Source organism: Hemitrygon akajei, unplaced genomic scaffold, assembly GCF_048418815.1.
Source record: "Hemitrygon akajei unplaced genomic scaffold, sHemAka1.3 Scf000171, whole genome shotgun sequence".
In the NCBI taxonomy this organism is placed as follows: domain Eukaryota; kingdom Metazoa; phylum Chordata; class Chondrichthyes; order Myliobatiformes; family Dasyatidae; genus Hemitrygon; species Hemitrygon akajei.
This window is the reverse complement of record NW_027332057.1, coordinates 397,257-412,378: the sequence shown is the minus strand read 5'-3', so window position 1 is coordinate 412,378 and position 15,122 is coordinate 397,257. Positions and strand designations below refer to the sequence as shown.

General features: G+C 44.6%; 2 protein-coding genes across 4 annotated transcripts in view; both read right to left on the bottom strand.

The window, feature by feature from the left end:
* The window catches only part of LOC140724180 (NACHT, LRR and PYD domains-containing protein 3-like), a 45,813-nt gene extending 35,039 nt beyond the window's left edge, over positions 1–10,774 (bottom strand). Inside the window, exons 1-3 of one of the 3 annotated variants that reach the window (XM_073038662.1) lie at positions 10,756–10,774; positions 6,293–6,466; positions 1,623–1,698 (exon numbers count right to left, since the gene is read on the bottom strand). In XM_073038662.1, the coding sequence (XP_072894763.1) occupies positions 1,623–1,632 (10 nt within the window). In that variant the 5' untranslated portion in view covers positions 1,633–1,698; positions 6,293–6,466; positions 10,756–10,774. Of the gene's footprint in view, positions 1–1,622; positions 1,699–6,292; positions 6,467–9,477; positions 9,553–10,755 lie in introns of those variants that run through there. The other 2 variants (XM_073038664.1, XM_073038663.1) reach the window with 2 other exon arrangements.
* LOC140724182 (NACHT, LRR and PYD domains-containing protein 3-like) overlaps positions 1–15,122 on the bottom strand; it is a 431,143-nt gene that overhangs the window by 193,417 nt on the left and 222,604 nt on the right. The gene's annotated exons all lie outside the window — the stretch shown is intronic.

The window sequence follows — 15,122 nt, the reverse complement described above, 5'->3', positions numbered from 1 at the left end:
CACTAACTGTCCAGTAGTCTGTGTCACACACGGACCAGCGACGGGATTACAAATGGTCCAGTCTGCTGGATCACACATTCTCCAATCGTTTTGTAACACGATGTCCAGTCGCCTTGGTCACAGACTGACCATTCCCTTGAGACATACATCGTCCGGTCCCCTGGGTCACAGACTGACCATTCCCTTGAGACGCACATCGTCCGCTACCCAGGGTCGCAGACTGACCATTACCTAGAGATCTATGCTGACGGCTCCCCTTGTTCCCTTCTTATCCCCCACCTGATGATCGTCATGTAAAACTATGCAAGTCACTGGCAAAGTCTCGCTTAGAGAGCTTAGTGTGCAGTTGCAGTTGCTAATCTGTAGGATGGAGGTGATTAACCTGGAAAATGTGTATTGGAGAATGACCACTAGTGTACTGGACTGAGGTGTTGTTTTTTGTGTTATATGTTTCGGCTGGGACTGTTTGCCCTGGAGCTCAGGAGCTTGAAGGGTGACTTTACACACCTACATAAAATAATCAGGGGTGCAGATAGTGTAGATGGTCACAGCCTTTTTAGCAGAGTAGGGGAGTCTACGACTTCAGCGCAGACATTTAAAAGGGATCAAAGGGGAATTTTTCCACATGGTGGGTGATGGGTATATATTACGTGCACCCAGAGGAAGCTACAGACACTAATAAAGTTACGAAGTTGAGAGCATGTGGGCAGGAAAAAGGATAGAAGACGTTTACAAGAGAAATTATGGAAATGTTGCAGGAAAATGGGACAAGCTCAGACATTCAGAACTGCATGAATTAGATGGGCAGAAGGACCTGTTTCCAGGCTGTAAGATCTTTGTATTCCACCTGAAATCACAGATTTGAGCACAATCACAATGTCTACAGGTGACAGAGACATTTGGTCATTGGTTATACCAGCTTTCCCAGCAGAGATCCTGAGAATTTCAATCCAGGTAGAAGATCATCCCAAGAGGGGAATATTTGGAAACTCACATTCACCATTTCTCCAGAGCCCAGACATTAATTGGGGTATTAAAACTCCGAAGCAGACCACAAATGTATCTACAATGAGCTGCCTCCTGATCCTCAGCCATTCCCAACACCGGCAATGATCTCCGCTCAGAAACAGATCTCGGAAACACCCCACTTCTCCGTTGTGCAGCAGCCAAGAAAAACCCGGGGGGCGTTGGTAGCTTTCCTTCCAATACCTGAAATGCTCCTATTATCAGGTTCTGAATTTTATAAATTAAAGTTGAAGTACACTTCAGTACTTGTTTGGAGGTGAAACGGACTCTGACCCTGAACAGTTACGTGAACCACAAGACTGCTGTTGCATTCCTGTCTGTGTTTCACTCACAACCACCTGATTCAGGAGTCCCCGTTTCATTCACTCGGGCGAATATTTGCATGGTGAGGGGACTGATTTGACCATTACCGGAGTCAGGTCCCTGCGCTGGAACTGTTAGGCTGATCACTTACTCAAGGCCGCTTTACCAGTGGGATCAATGACACTGCTTGATGAAACTTTTCTATGCCCTGTTAACTCTGTGCAAGTTTCTTCATCTGAACTACTGTGTACAAACGCGACAAAAGTTTAATTCAAAGATCTCTGTGATCATACCTGTGTCCATTCTGATGATTGCGGATTGTTATCGTCTTGTTTACACTTTGGTCCCGTTGCTGGAAAGCTCCACCTGCTGGTGATGCAGTGAATTACACAACAAGCAGACAGTGAGTCAGAGAGAGCAGGATTACTTTGCAAATATGACAGTATTTCCATCCCCTGTATCACAGCAGCAGTTAGCTTTGGGACTAAACATTCCCCATTAATAACAACTTCTACATCATATCTGTATGTCTGTCCAGTGATACATGGCGCATCTACTGACAGAGTCACAGAGCAGTAGAGTCGAAATTCAGAGCGTTCAGCCCAACGAGACACTGCCAACCACAGTGCCCACCGAGATGTTCACAAAGTCCTGTGATGGGCTCAGCTCCCTTCTGGCCTTTTCACTCCAACTACACATCCCAACTGCTTTTTGAATTATGCGACTGCGCCTGCCTCATCAACTTCCTCTGGCTGTTTCCTCCACATAATCCACAACATCTGCATGAATCCGTTGCTGCTCGGGTTAGTTTTACAATCTGTTTACCACCCCCTGTCCATTTAGATCCACTAGATGCTACGATAATCTTCTCTGTGAACAGCAACTACTAATGTTGTGCATTCTGCGAACTTACCTGTCAAGTAATCCTTGTGCAATCACATCCAAATCATTGCTATAAAATAACGAATATCAACGGTCCCAACTTGTAGCCTCGCGGCACACCACTAATTGCTCCCCTCCACTGCGAGGAGAAACCTTCAACCAACACTCTTTGCTTGCTACCTTGAAGCTAATTTTGAAAACATCCAACTTGCTCTCTCCGGACCAAATGGGACCTGATCATCGAGACCGAGCTGTCATGTGACACCTTGTCAAAGGCTTTGTTGAAATCCCATGTACAACATCCATGGGAACATAACTTTGAATTTCCACCTCTGCTTAATGTCACGATCACAGGCTCTGACAATGTAATTAGTAGAAAAGTATTTGACAAGGCCAAGGTATGTAAAATTTAAATTATTAGTTGCCATTTGCTAGTGAGGACTGAATAAACTGCGATGTTGCGACGTTTTGCTTTACAAAAAGTCTGTTCTCAGCAGAGGCCTACGCGACGATATATTCGAGGGTAAGTACATCATTGCAGATTGCTATAGCCAGAGGAATCAATGGCATGCTGCTGCAGTTCATGATAATTCCTCCTTTCTACGATCACTACAGTACGACGCACTTGGGGCTTCTTGTAAAGGGAGGAATTTGTCAACACATTTTGAGATGACTGTGACGTAACAAGGAAACATCAGAACTGACCAAAAGCTACTTCAGATGATGCAGGACCTTCAAACACTGAGAGAATGCGAGTGACTTTAAAGAGCTGGGCTTCTGAAAGGACATTACAGACCTGGAGTGATCGCAACTGGGTCGGGCAGAGGCAAAACTGGTATTTCTGGGCACGTTCAGTCCATTCTACCTATTACGTACCTTCCTTTGTACAGATATATAATATAACCATATAACCATATAACAATCACAGCACGGAAACAGGCCATTCCGGCCCTCCTAGTCCGTGCCGAACTCTTAATCTCACCTAGTCCCACCTACCCGCACTCAGCCCATAACCCTCCACTCCTTTCCTATCCATATACCTATCCAATTTTACCTTAAATGACACAACTGATCTGGCCTCTACTACTTCTACAGGAAGCTCATTCCACACAGCTATCACTCTCTGAGTAAAGAAATACCCCCTCGTGTTTCCCTTAAACTTTTGCCCCCTAACTCTCAAATCATGTCCTCTCGTTTGAATCTCCCCTACTCTCAATGGAAACAGCCTATTCACGTCAACTCTATCTATCCCTCTCAACATTTTAAATACCTCGATCAAATCCCCCCTCAACCTTCTACGCTCCAATGAATAGAGACCTAACTTGTTCAACCTTTCTCTGTAACTTAAGTGCTGAAACCCTGGTAACATCCTAGTAAATCGTCTCTGCACTCTCTCTAATTTATTGATATCTTTCCTATAATTCGGTGACCAGAACTGTACACAATATTCCAAATTTGGCCTTACCAATGCCTTGTACAATTTTAACATTACATCCCAACTTCTGTACTCAATGCTCTGATTTATAAAGGCCAGCGTTCCAAAAGCCTTCTTCACCACCCTATCTACATGAGACTCCACCTTCAGGGAACTATGCACTGTTATTCCTAGATCTCTCTGTTCCACTGCATTCCTCAATGCCCTACCATTTACCCTGTATGTTCTATTTGGATTATTCCTGCCAAAATGTAGAACCTCACACTTCTCAGCATTAAACTCCATCTGCCAACGTTCAGCCCATTCTTCTAACCGGCATAAATCTCCCTGCAAGCTTTGAAAACCCACCTCATTATCCACAACACCTCCTACCTTAGTATCATCAGCATACTTACTAATCCAATTTACCACCCCATCATCCAGATCATTTATGTATATTACAAACAACATTGGGCCCAAAACAGATCCCTGAGGCACCCCGCTAGTCACCGGCCTCCATCCCGATAAACAATTATCCACCACTACTCTCTGGCATCTCCCATCTAGCCACTGTTGAATCCATTTTATTACTCCAGCACTAATACCTAACGACTGAACCTTCTTAACTAACCTTCCATGTGGAACTTTGTCAAAGGCCTTGCTGAAGTCCATATAGACTACATCCACTGCCTTACCCTCGTCAACATTCCTCGTAACTACTTCAAAAAATTCAATAAGGTTTGTCAAACATGACCTTCCACGCACAAATCCATGCTGGCTACTCCTAATGAGATCCTGTCTATCCAGATAATTATAAATACTATCTCTAAGAATACTTTCCATTAATTTACCCACCACTGATGTCAAACTGACAGGTCTATAATTGCCAGGCTTACTTCTAGAACCCTTTTTAAACAATGGAACCACATGAGCAATACGCCAATCCTCCGGCACAATCCCTGTTTCTAATGACATCTGAAAGATCTCCGTCAGAGCTCCTGCTATCTCTACACAAACTTCCCTCAAGGTCCTGGGGAATATCCGGTCAGGACCCGGAGATTTATCCACTTTTAAATTTCTTAAAAGCGCCAGTACTTCCACCTCTTTAATTGTGATAGGTTCCATAACCTCCTTACTTGTTTCCCACACCTTACACCATTCGATATCCTTCTCCTTAGTGAATACCGAAGAGAAGAAATCGTTCAAAATCTCTCCCATCTCCCTCGGCTCCACACATAGCTGACCACCCTGATTCTCTAAGGGACCAATTTTATCCCTCACTATCCTCTTGCTTTTAATATAACTGTAGAAGCCTTTCGGATTTACTTCCACCTTATTTGCCAAACCAAACTCGTAACTTCTTTTAGCTTTTCTAATCTCTTTCTTAAGTTTCCTTTTACATTCTTTATATTCCTCGAGCAATTCCTTTACTCCATGCTGCCTATATCTATTGTAGACATCCCTCTTTTTTCGAACCAAGTTTCTAATATCCCTTGAAAACCATGGCGCTTTCAAACCTTTAATCTTTCCTTTCAACCGAACAGGAACATAAAGATTCTGTACCCTCATAATTTCACCCTTAAATGACCTCCATTTCTCTATTACATCCTTCCCATAAAACAACTTGACCCATTCCACTCTCTCTAAATCTCTGCGCATCTCCTCAAAGTTAGCCTTTCTCCAATCAAAAATCTCAACTCTAGGTCCAGTCCTGTCCTTCTCCATAATTATATTGAAGCTAATGCTATTGTGATCACTGGACCCGAAGTGCTCCCCAACACATACATCTGTCAGCTGACCTATCGCATTCCCTAACAGGAGATCCAACACTGCCCCATCTCTAGTCGGTACTTCTATGTATTGTTGCAAAAAGCTATCCTGCACACATTTCACAAACTCTAAACCATCCAGCCCTTTTACAGAATGAGCTTCCCAATCTATGTGTGGAAAATTAAAATCTCCCACAATCACCACCTTGTGTTTACTACAAATATCTGCTATCTCCTTACACATTTGCTCTTCCAACTCACGCTCCCCATTAGGTGGCCTATAATACACTCCTATCAGTGTTACTACACCTTTCCCATTCCTCAATTCCACCCAAATAGCCTCCCTAGAGGATCTCTGTAATCTATCCTTCCAAAGCACCGCCATAAGATTTTCTCGGACAAGCAATGCAACACCTCCTCCTCTGGCCCCTCCTACTCTATCACACCTGAAGCAACTAAATCCAGGAATATTTAGTTGCCAATCACACCCTTCCTGCAACCATGTTTCACTAATAGCTACAACATCATAATTCCATGTATCAATCCACACTTTAAGCTCATCCACCTTTCTTACAATGCTCCTAGCATTAAAATAGATACATTTAAGATACTCTCCACCTCCTCCTCTCTGTTCATCCCTAGCAATGCATTCAAATTTATTATCCTTTTCTTTCTTCTCCCCTACAACTTCGGGCTGAGCGCATCCCTCCTCCATCACCTGCCTGTCCTCCCTCACACACGGTCTACTTACTTGCTCTACTGGTGAACTAACCTCCTCTCCCATAGTTTCCTCAAATTGATTTCCGCCCCCCCATCTTACTAGTTTAAAGTCTGCCCCGTAGCCCTAGCAAACATATATAATGTCTAAAGAACCCGTGTTCAAGTAAATGAGACTCACCAAACTTTCTCCTGACTGAATCAATGGAAACTCTGAGTCAGAAGGGTCCTCTCCAGTTGGTACTCTCAGTCCTCGGGTTGGTTCACTTATCGCTGTTACCTCATTTTCAGTCGTGTTTTGCTTCCAGTTCTGGGCTTTATTCCAATAAATCTCTCAACGCAAGTCTAACTTTAACTAGAGAGATAATGAAGCACATTAACAATAGAAAGGAGAAAAACATATATATTTCTGCTCAATGTGTAAAAAGCAAATCTCACTGAAATTTAAACACTGAAGACAAATAAAAGGATCTCAGTGAACAAATCTGTAATTGTCCCTCACACGTCACAAATCCTGATACGAGATATGAAGGACTCATCATTCAGTCATGATAAAATATCAGAGCAGAATGAAGTGATTCAGTCCATCGAGTCTCCTCCATCATTCAATCATCGCTGTTTTTTTTCACCCCAACGCCATATTCCTGCCTTCCTCTAATAAAGTGCTGGAAACTCGGTAAATCAGATTGGATCTGTGTAAAAAGACACTGTGGTATCAGAACTGGGATTGTCCAAAATGTTGCGTGATATGCTGAACGCTTTGTTGGGCAATTTGGCCCAGATATCATCCTTGCTCATCCCTATAATGGGGGAGGTACCACACCCAGTGTTCTGAAAAGGTAATGGAAGTGATTATCAGGGCATTAATAGTGATCTTTCGAGAAACAAGAATGAAAAGCTCTTGAATTTATAGTAAATGGACCTTCTAGTTATTCGCTGCTCAACATTAGTTCTGTACTGTTAAGCACTTGAGCCTCATTGCCTCACAGTACGCTCCCGCTGAGAAGGCAAAATTATTATTAATTTTTCTTACATTATTCATTACTATTTCCTGGACAGCAGACAGACTCCCAGTGAAACAGTTTTGACCATTCTATTGACTTTTAACATCTCGTCTATAACAGGAAGCACGACAATGTACCACATTCAATCGTGTTTAATATGCATAGAATCTAATTTGGTTCGGTCTCCGATGTTCCACTAATTCCTATTTTTTCAGCTGCATGGATAAACCATTGCTCAGAGCCGGGAATTTTCACATGGCCTGAGAAAAGCGCAACATTGTAGATACATGCATTTTTTGTAATGTGCATCTGTGAATATTTAGAATGAAGACTGACAAGAAAGAAACATTCTTTTGATTTTAATTATTAATTAAATGATGTGATAGAAATGCAGGACAACAAAGACAAACTTTCAGGTTTCATAAACATTTATCTGGTAGTGTTTAATTCCATCTGCGCTGCAGCAAAGGCTCCGTTCGCGGGAGCATTTTGGTTACGCAGACGCGCAGTTTAGAGGGAACAGTGACAGGTCTCACTCTCCAAGTTACCCCCACCATATAACAGTGTTTTGTCCACCGCCTTGCCAGTGACAGCCTGTTGTTACAAACATGCAAATCGTCAATAATCAGGCCCAGATCTGGTTTGTGTTCATATTCGAGATGGATGAGGTTTTGGCTAAATGGGAAATGCACTAAATGGCCTCTTTGTTGGGTACAACTGTATACCAGCTCATTAATGCAAATCTGTTAATCATCTGCCTGCAACTCCAAGCATAAACACATGCAGATATGGTCAACGAGTTCAGTTGTTATTCAGGCCAAACATCTGAATAGGAAATAAATGTGATTTAAGTGACGTTGACCGGAACATACAGTGGAATTTAGAAGGATGAGAGGGTGAGAATGTGAAGAAGGTAAGGGATACGTGTAGAAGGGATGGGCGAGGGGTAAGTGTGGCAAAATATGTAGACAGGACCAGGGGGAGAATACGTTATTGGGGAAGTAGCAAAAATAAGATTCCAGACAGCAAGCGGCAACCACAAAGAAAAGGGAACCTGCGACCACAAGACAGTGTGTTTGGCAAAGTATTTTTGAGCTATATACTCATTCCAAGCATTACACTTGCGGCTATGCTTATTCCGAGTATTTCGAGTGCTTAGCTATGCAATAGCCAATCAATTGATGAATTTGAATTGGTAACCATATTTGCGAATGTAGTACCCTGCTTTTGGGTATAAGTATGACCTTTGTAAACCGACAGATTGGGAGTTGGCTACCTTACGCCCGAAGTGCGTGTGGCTGCGAACTCCTCTCTGAATAAAAACCGTCTCAGAGGTAATTTCGTGTATCTGGTGTTTTTCCTCAACTGAGCAGGTTAATAATTTCAGGTTGACAAGGGGATCTGATTGAAACATATAAAATTATTGAGGGAATCGACACGCTAGAGGCAGGAAAAATGTTCCCGATGTTGGGCGAGTCCAGAACCAGAAGCCACAGTTTAAGAATAAGGGGTAAACCATTTAGAACAGAGTTGAGGAAAAGCTTTCTCATCCAGAAAGTTGTGAATCTATGGAATGTTCTGCCTCAGTGGAGTCCAATTCTCGGGATGCTTTCAAGAAAGAGTTAGATAGAGCTCTTAAAGATAGCAGAGTCAAGGGATATGGGGAGAAGGCAGGAACGGGTTACTGATTGTGGATGATCAGCCATGATCACATTGAATGGCGATGCTGGCTCGAAGGGCCGAAAGGCCTACTCCTGCACCTATTGTCTACTGACCGTGGAGTGATGGCTGGTGCCAGACCGGGTGGTCTGAGTGTTACGGAAACTCATCAGCTACTTGGATTTTCACGTATAAATCTCTCGATTTACAGAGAATGGTCCGGAAACAAACCAAAGGAACATCCAGTGAGCGGCGGTTCCAAAGGCCCCGTTAATGAGAGAGCTCAGTGAAATTGTCCAGACTGATTAAATCCGACAGGAAGGCGGCAAGAAATCAAGTAAGCATGCGCTCCAACAGCGGCATGCAAGAGAGCGTCACTGAACGCATAACCTTGGATTTGGACAGGGTACAGCCGCAGTAAACCCCGAACGTACACTCAGTGCCACATCATTAGGTACAGGGGTACAGAAAAACGGGCTCCGAGTGTAGACTTCCATACTTTTATCAACTGCCTGTGAGATTTATTACAGGAATTTTTATCCTAAATATCACTGCCAGAAATATGACGTCTTTAAAGCATACATATTCGTTAATCCACGCAATCCTAAGGACAATATTGAACTGATAGAAACAATAGCATTACTAGGGCGACTGGTGGACGAAATAAAACATCATAACATTTCCCCTATGGCCCTGTCCTTACCTGGTACTGGACTCCTGATTCTGTTTTTACCGAATCCGAGCATCTGAATTTTATGTCCCTAACAGTAAGTGAACGCACCCTGAGCAATGTTCAGATGATAACACGCTCATAAGCCTGAGCTTCAGTGTATTCAGCATGTAACGCCACACCTTGTTCCACAAAGCTTGTGCTAAACCACATAAAGGCATAATTTTCATGAACAAGTCACTCTTACAAGTGGTCTGAACTAGAATTAATATTACACTGCAAGCGGTGCAGTAATTTCTTCTCTCTAGATTACTTAATCTGCTCAAGAGAGGAATCACAACCCGCATTCTGGTTCGGTTGGTGTCGTCGCTTTAATTTATTGTTCACTTATTGTTGGATTATAAACTCCAGCGACAGCTCAGGGCAAAGATCGCTGTGGGTTTATTGCACAGAGACAGCAGAAGCAAGGGCGCTCTCCACTCTGATGAAATATTATGTATTAGGAATACTTCCCCTTCTCCAGATTTAACTGTGCCCCCGTTACCTGGAGCTGACTTCAAGGTCACACTGTTCACAAAGAGCCATTTTTAACAGTTGTCCGCAGTTGACCCATTGCAGTAATGGGTCGACTGGAGAGCAACTTTGCCGAAATAAGCATCTCCCAGAGATAACAACCAATCAAAGTCGACAGCGAGATATGGACGCCCTTCTCCTTCAGTTTATTGCTCACTGACGGGAAACAGGTTACCACATCACAGAGCAATCATATGAAATTATGATCATATCCCACTGGTGAATTTGCCTGGAAACCTATTTACTTCACACATACATCAACCAGCATCGCATTTATTTTACAAGTACCTGTACCGTTCCTCGTCAGAGAACGGTGTGGAAAAAACAGATTAATTTCACCGCGTTTCTTATTTCTCAGAGTGTTCTGCTGGTATGTTGAATTATTAACAGGACATTCCCCCCACCCCCAGTCCTGTTCCGCCATTCTCTATGATCACAGCTGGACCGTGATCTCAGTGACACATCCCTGCGACCGTCAGCAACACTTCACTCCTTTGTCCGTCAAGAATCTGTGCCCTACGGAATTAAACACATTGTGGGAAAAACTCTGCCTCTCATTTCCTTTGAAAACATTTCCACCTCATAAAAATAACCTCACCTACCTTCACCTGTTTCAGCATCCCCTGGAACAGCAACTGATAGTATGGATACGGTAAAAAAAAAAACTCGAAATACTTGCCGAGACAAATGGGCTTATTGAAACACAATAACACAGCCCAGTACAGTCCCTGTTCTTACCTGGTGCTGGACTCCTGAGTCTGGTTTCAGTGAATCCCAGCATCTGAATTTTATGTCCCTAACAGTAAGTGAACACACCCTGAGCAATGTTCAGTTGATAACACGCTCAAAAAGCTGAGCTTCAGCCTATTCATCATGTAACACCATACCTTGTACCACAGCGACTGTAGTGAAAAACGCAAAAGCTCTTTTCTAACATGTGATTCGAGCCAAAAGTACGACTTCAGTGCGCGATGTAATGATCACCTTTCTCTCGAAAATCTGTTCTGCTCCAGGGAGGGAGCACAACCCGCATCCTGGTTCGGTTCTGTTGGTGTCGTCCCTTTGATTTATTGTTCTCTTAGGGCCAGTTTATTGTCAGATTATAAACTCTAGCTACAGCTCAGGGCAAAGATCGCTGTGGGTTTATTGTACAGAGACAGCAGAAGGAAGGGCGCTGTCAACTCTTGTAAAATATTATGCATTTGAAGTCATTTTTATTATTTTCCTTTTGAACACTGGGCATTCCCTAAGTGTGTCCCAGCTGCCTGGAGCTGACTTGAAGTTCAGCCTGTTCAGAAAGAGCCATGTTTAACAGTTGTCCGCAGTTGGCCCATTACAGTAATGGGCCGATTGTGGAGCAACTGGGCCGAGATAACCATCTCCCAGAGATACCAACCGGTCAAAGTCAACAGCGAGATATGAACGCCCTTCCCCTTCAGTTTATTGCTCAGTTACTGGAAACACGTTACCATGTCGACGTAGAATCATGTGAAATTGTGACCATATCCCGCTGGCCAATTTGGCAGGCATCGCACTTATTTTACAAATATGTCTACCGTTCCACGTCCGAGATCGATGGAGAAACACCAAGCACTAAATTCACTTTGACTCTGATCACTCAGAGTGTGCTGCTGGTTTATTGAATTGGTAATGGGATATTCGTGCCGTCAGTCCTGTTCCGCCATTCTCAGCTTGACACAGATAGATAGATAGATAGATAGATAGATAGATAGATAGATAGATAGATACTTTATTCATCCCCATGGGGAAATTCAACTTTTTTTCCAATGTCCCATACACTTGTTGTAGCAAAACTAATTACATACAATACTTAACTCAGTAAAAAAATATGATATGCATCTAAATCACTATCTCAAAAAGCATTAATAATAGCTTTTAAAAAGTTCTTAAGTCCTGGCGGTTGAATTGTAAAGCCTAATGGCATTGGGGAGTATTGACCTCTTCATCCTGTCTGAGGAGCATTGCATCGATAGTAACCTGTCGCTGAAACTGCTTCCCTGTCTCTGGATGGTGCTATGTAGAGGATGTTCAGAGTTTTCCATAATTGACCGTAGCCTACTCAGCGCCCTTCGCTCAGCTACCGATGTTAAACTCTCCAGTACTTTGCCCACGACAGAGCCCGCCTTCCTTACCAGCTTATTAAGACGTGAGGCGTCCCTCTTCTTAATGCTTCCTCCCCAACACGCCACCACAAAGAAGAGGACGCTCTCCACAACTGACCTATAGAACATCTTCAGTTTCTCACTACAAACATTGAATGACGCCAACCTTCTAAGGAAGTACAGTCGACTCTGTGCCTTCCTGCACAAGGCATCTGTGTTGGCAGTCCAGTCTAGCTTCTCGTCTAACTGTACTCCCAGATACTTGTAGGTCTTAACCTGCTCCACACATTCTCCATTAATGATCACTGGCTCCATATGAGGCCTAGATCTCCTAAAGTCCACCACCATCTCCTTGGTCTTGGTGATATTGAGACGCAGGTAGTTTGAGTTGCACCATATCACAAAGTCCTGTATCAGTTTCCTATACTCCTCCTCCTGTCCATTCCTGACACACCCCACTATGGCCGTGTCATCAGCGAACTTCTGCACATGGCAGGACTCCGAGTTATATTGGAAGTCTGATGTGTACAGGGTGAACAGGACCGGAGAGAGTACGGTTCCCTGCGGCGCTCCTGTGCTGCTGACCACCGTGTCAGACCTACAGTCTCCCAACCGCACATACTGAGGTCTATCTGTCAAGTAGTCCACTATCCAATCCACCATGTGAGAGTCTACTCCCATCTCCGTTAGTTTGTGCCTTACGATCTTGGGCTGGATGGTGTTAAAGGCACTAGAGAAGTCAAGGAATGTAATCCTCACAGCACAACTGACCCCATCTAGGTGAGACAGTGATTTGTGCAGCAAATACGTGATAACATCCTCCACTCCCACCTTCTCCTTATACGCAAACTGAAGAGGATCCTGGGCGTGCCTGGTTTGTGGCCTCAGATTCTGTATTATCAGCCGCTCCATGGTCTTCATCACGTGCGACGTCAAGGCAACAGGTCTGAAGTCATTCAACTCCTTTGGTTGTGGTTTCTTCGGTACCGGGACAATACAGGATGTTTTCCACTGTCTGGGTACTCTTCTCTGCTCCAGGCCCATGTTGAAGATGCGCTGTAGTGGTTCTCCCAGCTCAGTCGCACAGGCCCTCAGTAATCGTGGGGAAACTCCATCCGGTCCAGCCGCCTTGCTGGTACAGATCTTCCTCAGTTGACCTTCCACCTGTGCAGCCGTAATCCTGGGCGTGGGCAAGGTCTCCTGTGAGTGGCAATTTTCCTGTGAGGGAAGTAAGCCTGGTGTGGATTTCTGCGGTGAGGATGAGATTGAGCTGTCGAACCTGTTGAAGAAGTTGTTCAGCTGGTTCGCTTTCTCCACATCTCCACTTATGTTTGCCCCCCGCTTTGCACCGCATCCGGTGATGATCTTCATCCCATCCCACACCTCCTTCATGCTTTTTTTCTGCAGCTTTTGTTCTAGCTTCCTCCTATACTGCTCCCTTGCCCCCCTTATCTATACTCTGAGTTCCTTCTGAACTCTTTTAAGCTCCAACCGATCACCATCTTTAAAGGCCCTCTTCTTCTGGTTTAGGAGGCCTTTGATGTGACTAGTGATCCAGGGCTTATTATTGGGATAGCAGCGAACAGTTCTAACAGGGACAACTGTCCCTGTGATCTCAGTGACACATCCCTGCGACCGCCTGCAACACATCACTCCTTTATCTGTCAAGACGCTGTGTTCTGCGGAATTAAACTCATTGAAAGAAAGCTCTGCTTCTCTTTCCCTTTGAGGAAGAGAATTCCAAAGAGACACTGTTCCACCTCAGAAAAATAACTTCATCTATCTTCACAAGTTTCAACTCCCAGTGCAGCAGAAAACATGTTCTCCACATTCCCGTTAAGACTCCGCGTCACGTTCACTGTCCCCAGCAAAAGCTCAACTCATTTATCTGAACACCAGCGGATAAAATCTCCTCTCCTTCATCTAAATAACAGCGAATACAATCAACTTCCTGTCTTTATTTAATACCAGCGAATACTCACCTTGCTTGAATGAGTCTTTCTAACTTGTGGTCAGCACCAGAAGTAATGTTGCTGTGCGCGAAATGTTACCACCTCCAGAGAGGAATCATCAGTCAGAGAATCAGAACGGGACTGCTGCGGGAGCCATTTTGATTTTTTTTTCTTCTCAGCGGGTTTCAGAGTGGCGGGACTGCGCAGGCGTGTGACGTCGGGCAGTGAAGCGCGGGAGATTTAAAAGGAACATAGCCTTATACAGCGGGTGGCGTCATTTGCGGGCAGCGAAGTGAGCCGGGAGCAGAGTGAAGGCTGGAGAGCTTTGGCTCAAGGGGCATCGGCGGAATCGGGCGAGGCAAGGTGTGTTTAGTTTTCATTTTTTTCTGTTATTTGACAAAAGGGGGAATTATGAGTGTGAGGGCAGCTTGTTGTCCTCGGTGTGGGATGTGGGAGGTCCTGGAGGCTCCTAGCCTCACCGACGTCCATATCGGCGCCAGGTGCGCCGAGCTGCAGCTCCTAAGGGACCGTGTTAGAGAACTGGAGCTGCAGCTCAATGACCTTCGTCTGGTCAGGGAGAGTGAGGATTTGATAGAGAGGAGTTACAGGCAGATGGTCACACAAGGGCACGGGAGGGAGACAAGTGGGTCACGGTTAGGAGAGGGAAGGGGAAGAGTCAGATGCTAGAGAGTACTCCAGTGCCTGTACCCTTTGACAATAAGTACTCCTGTTTGAATACTGTTGGGGGGGCAGCCTACCTGGGGAAGCAACAGTGGCCGTGATCCGGCACAGAGCCCGGTCCTGTAGCTCAGAAGGGTAGGGAAAGGAAGAGGAGGGCAGTATTAATAGGGGACTCGATAGTTAGGGAGTCAGGCGATTCTGTGGACGCAGTCAGGAGACCCAGATGCTAGTTTGCCTCCCTGGTGCCAGGGTCCGGGATGCTTCTGATTGCGTCCAAGATATCCTGAAGTGGGAGGGTGAGGAGCCTGAGGTCGTGGTACATATAGGTATCAATGACATAAGTAGGAAA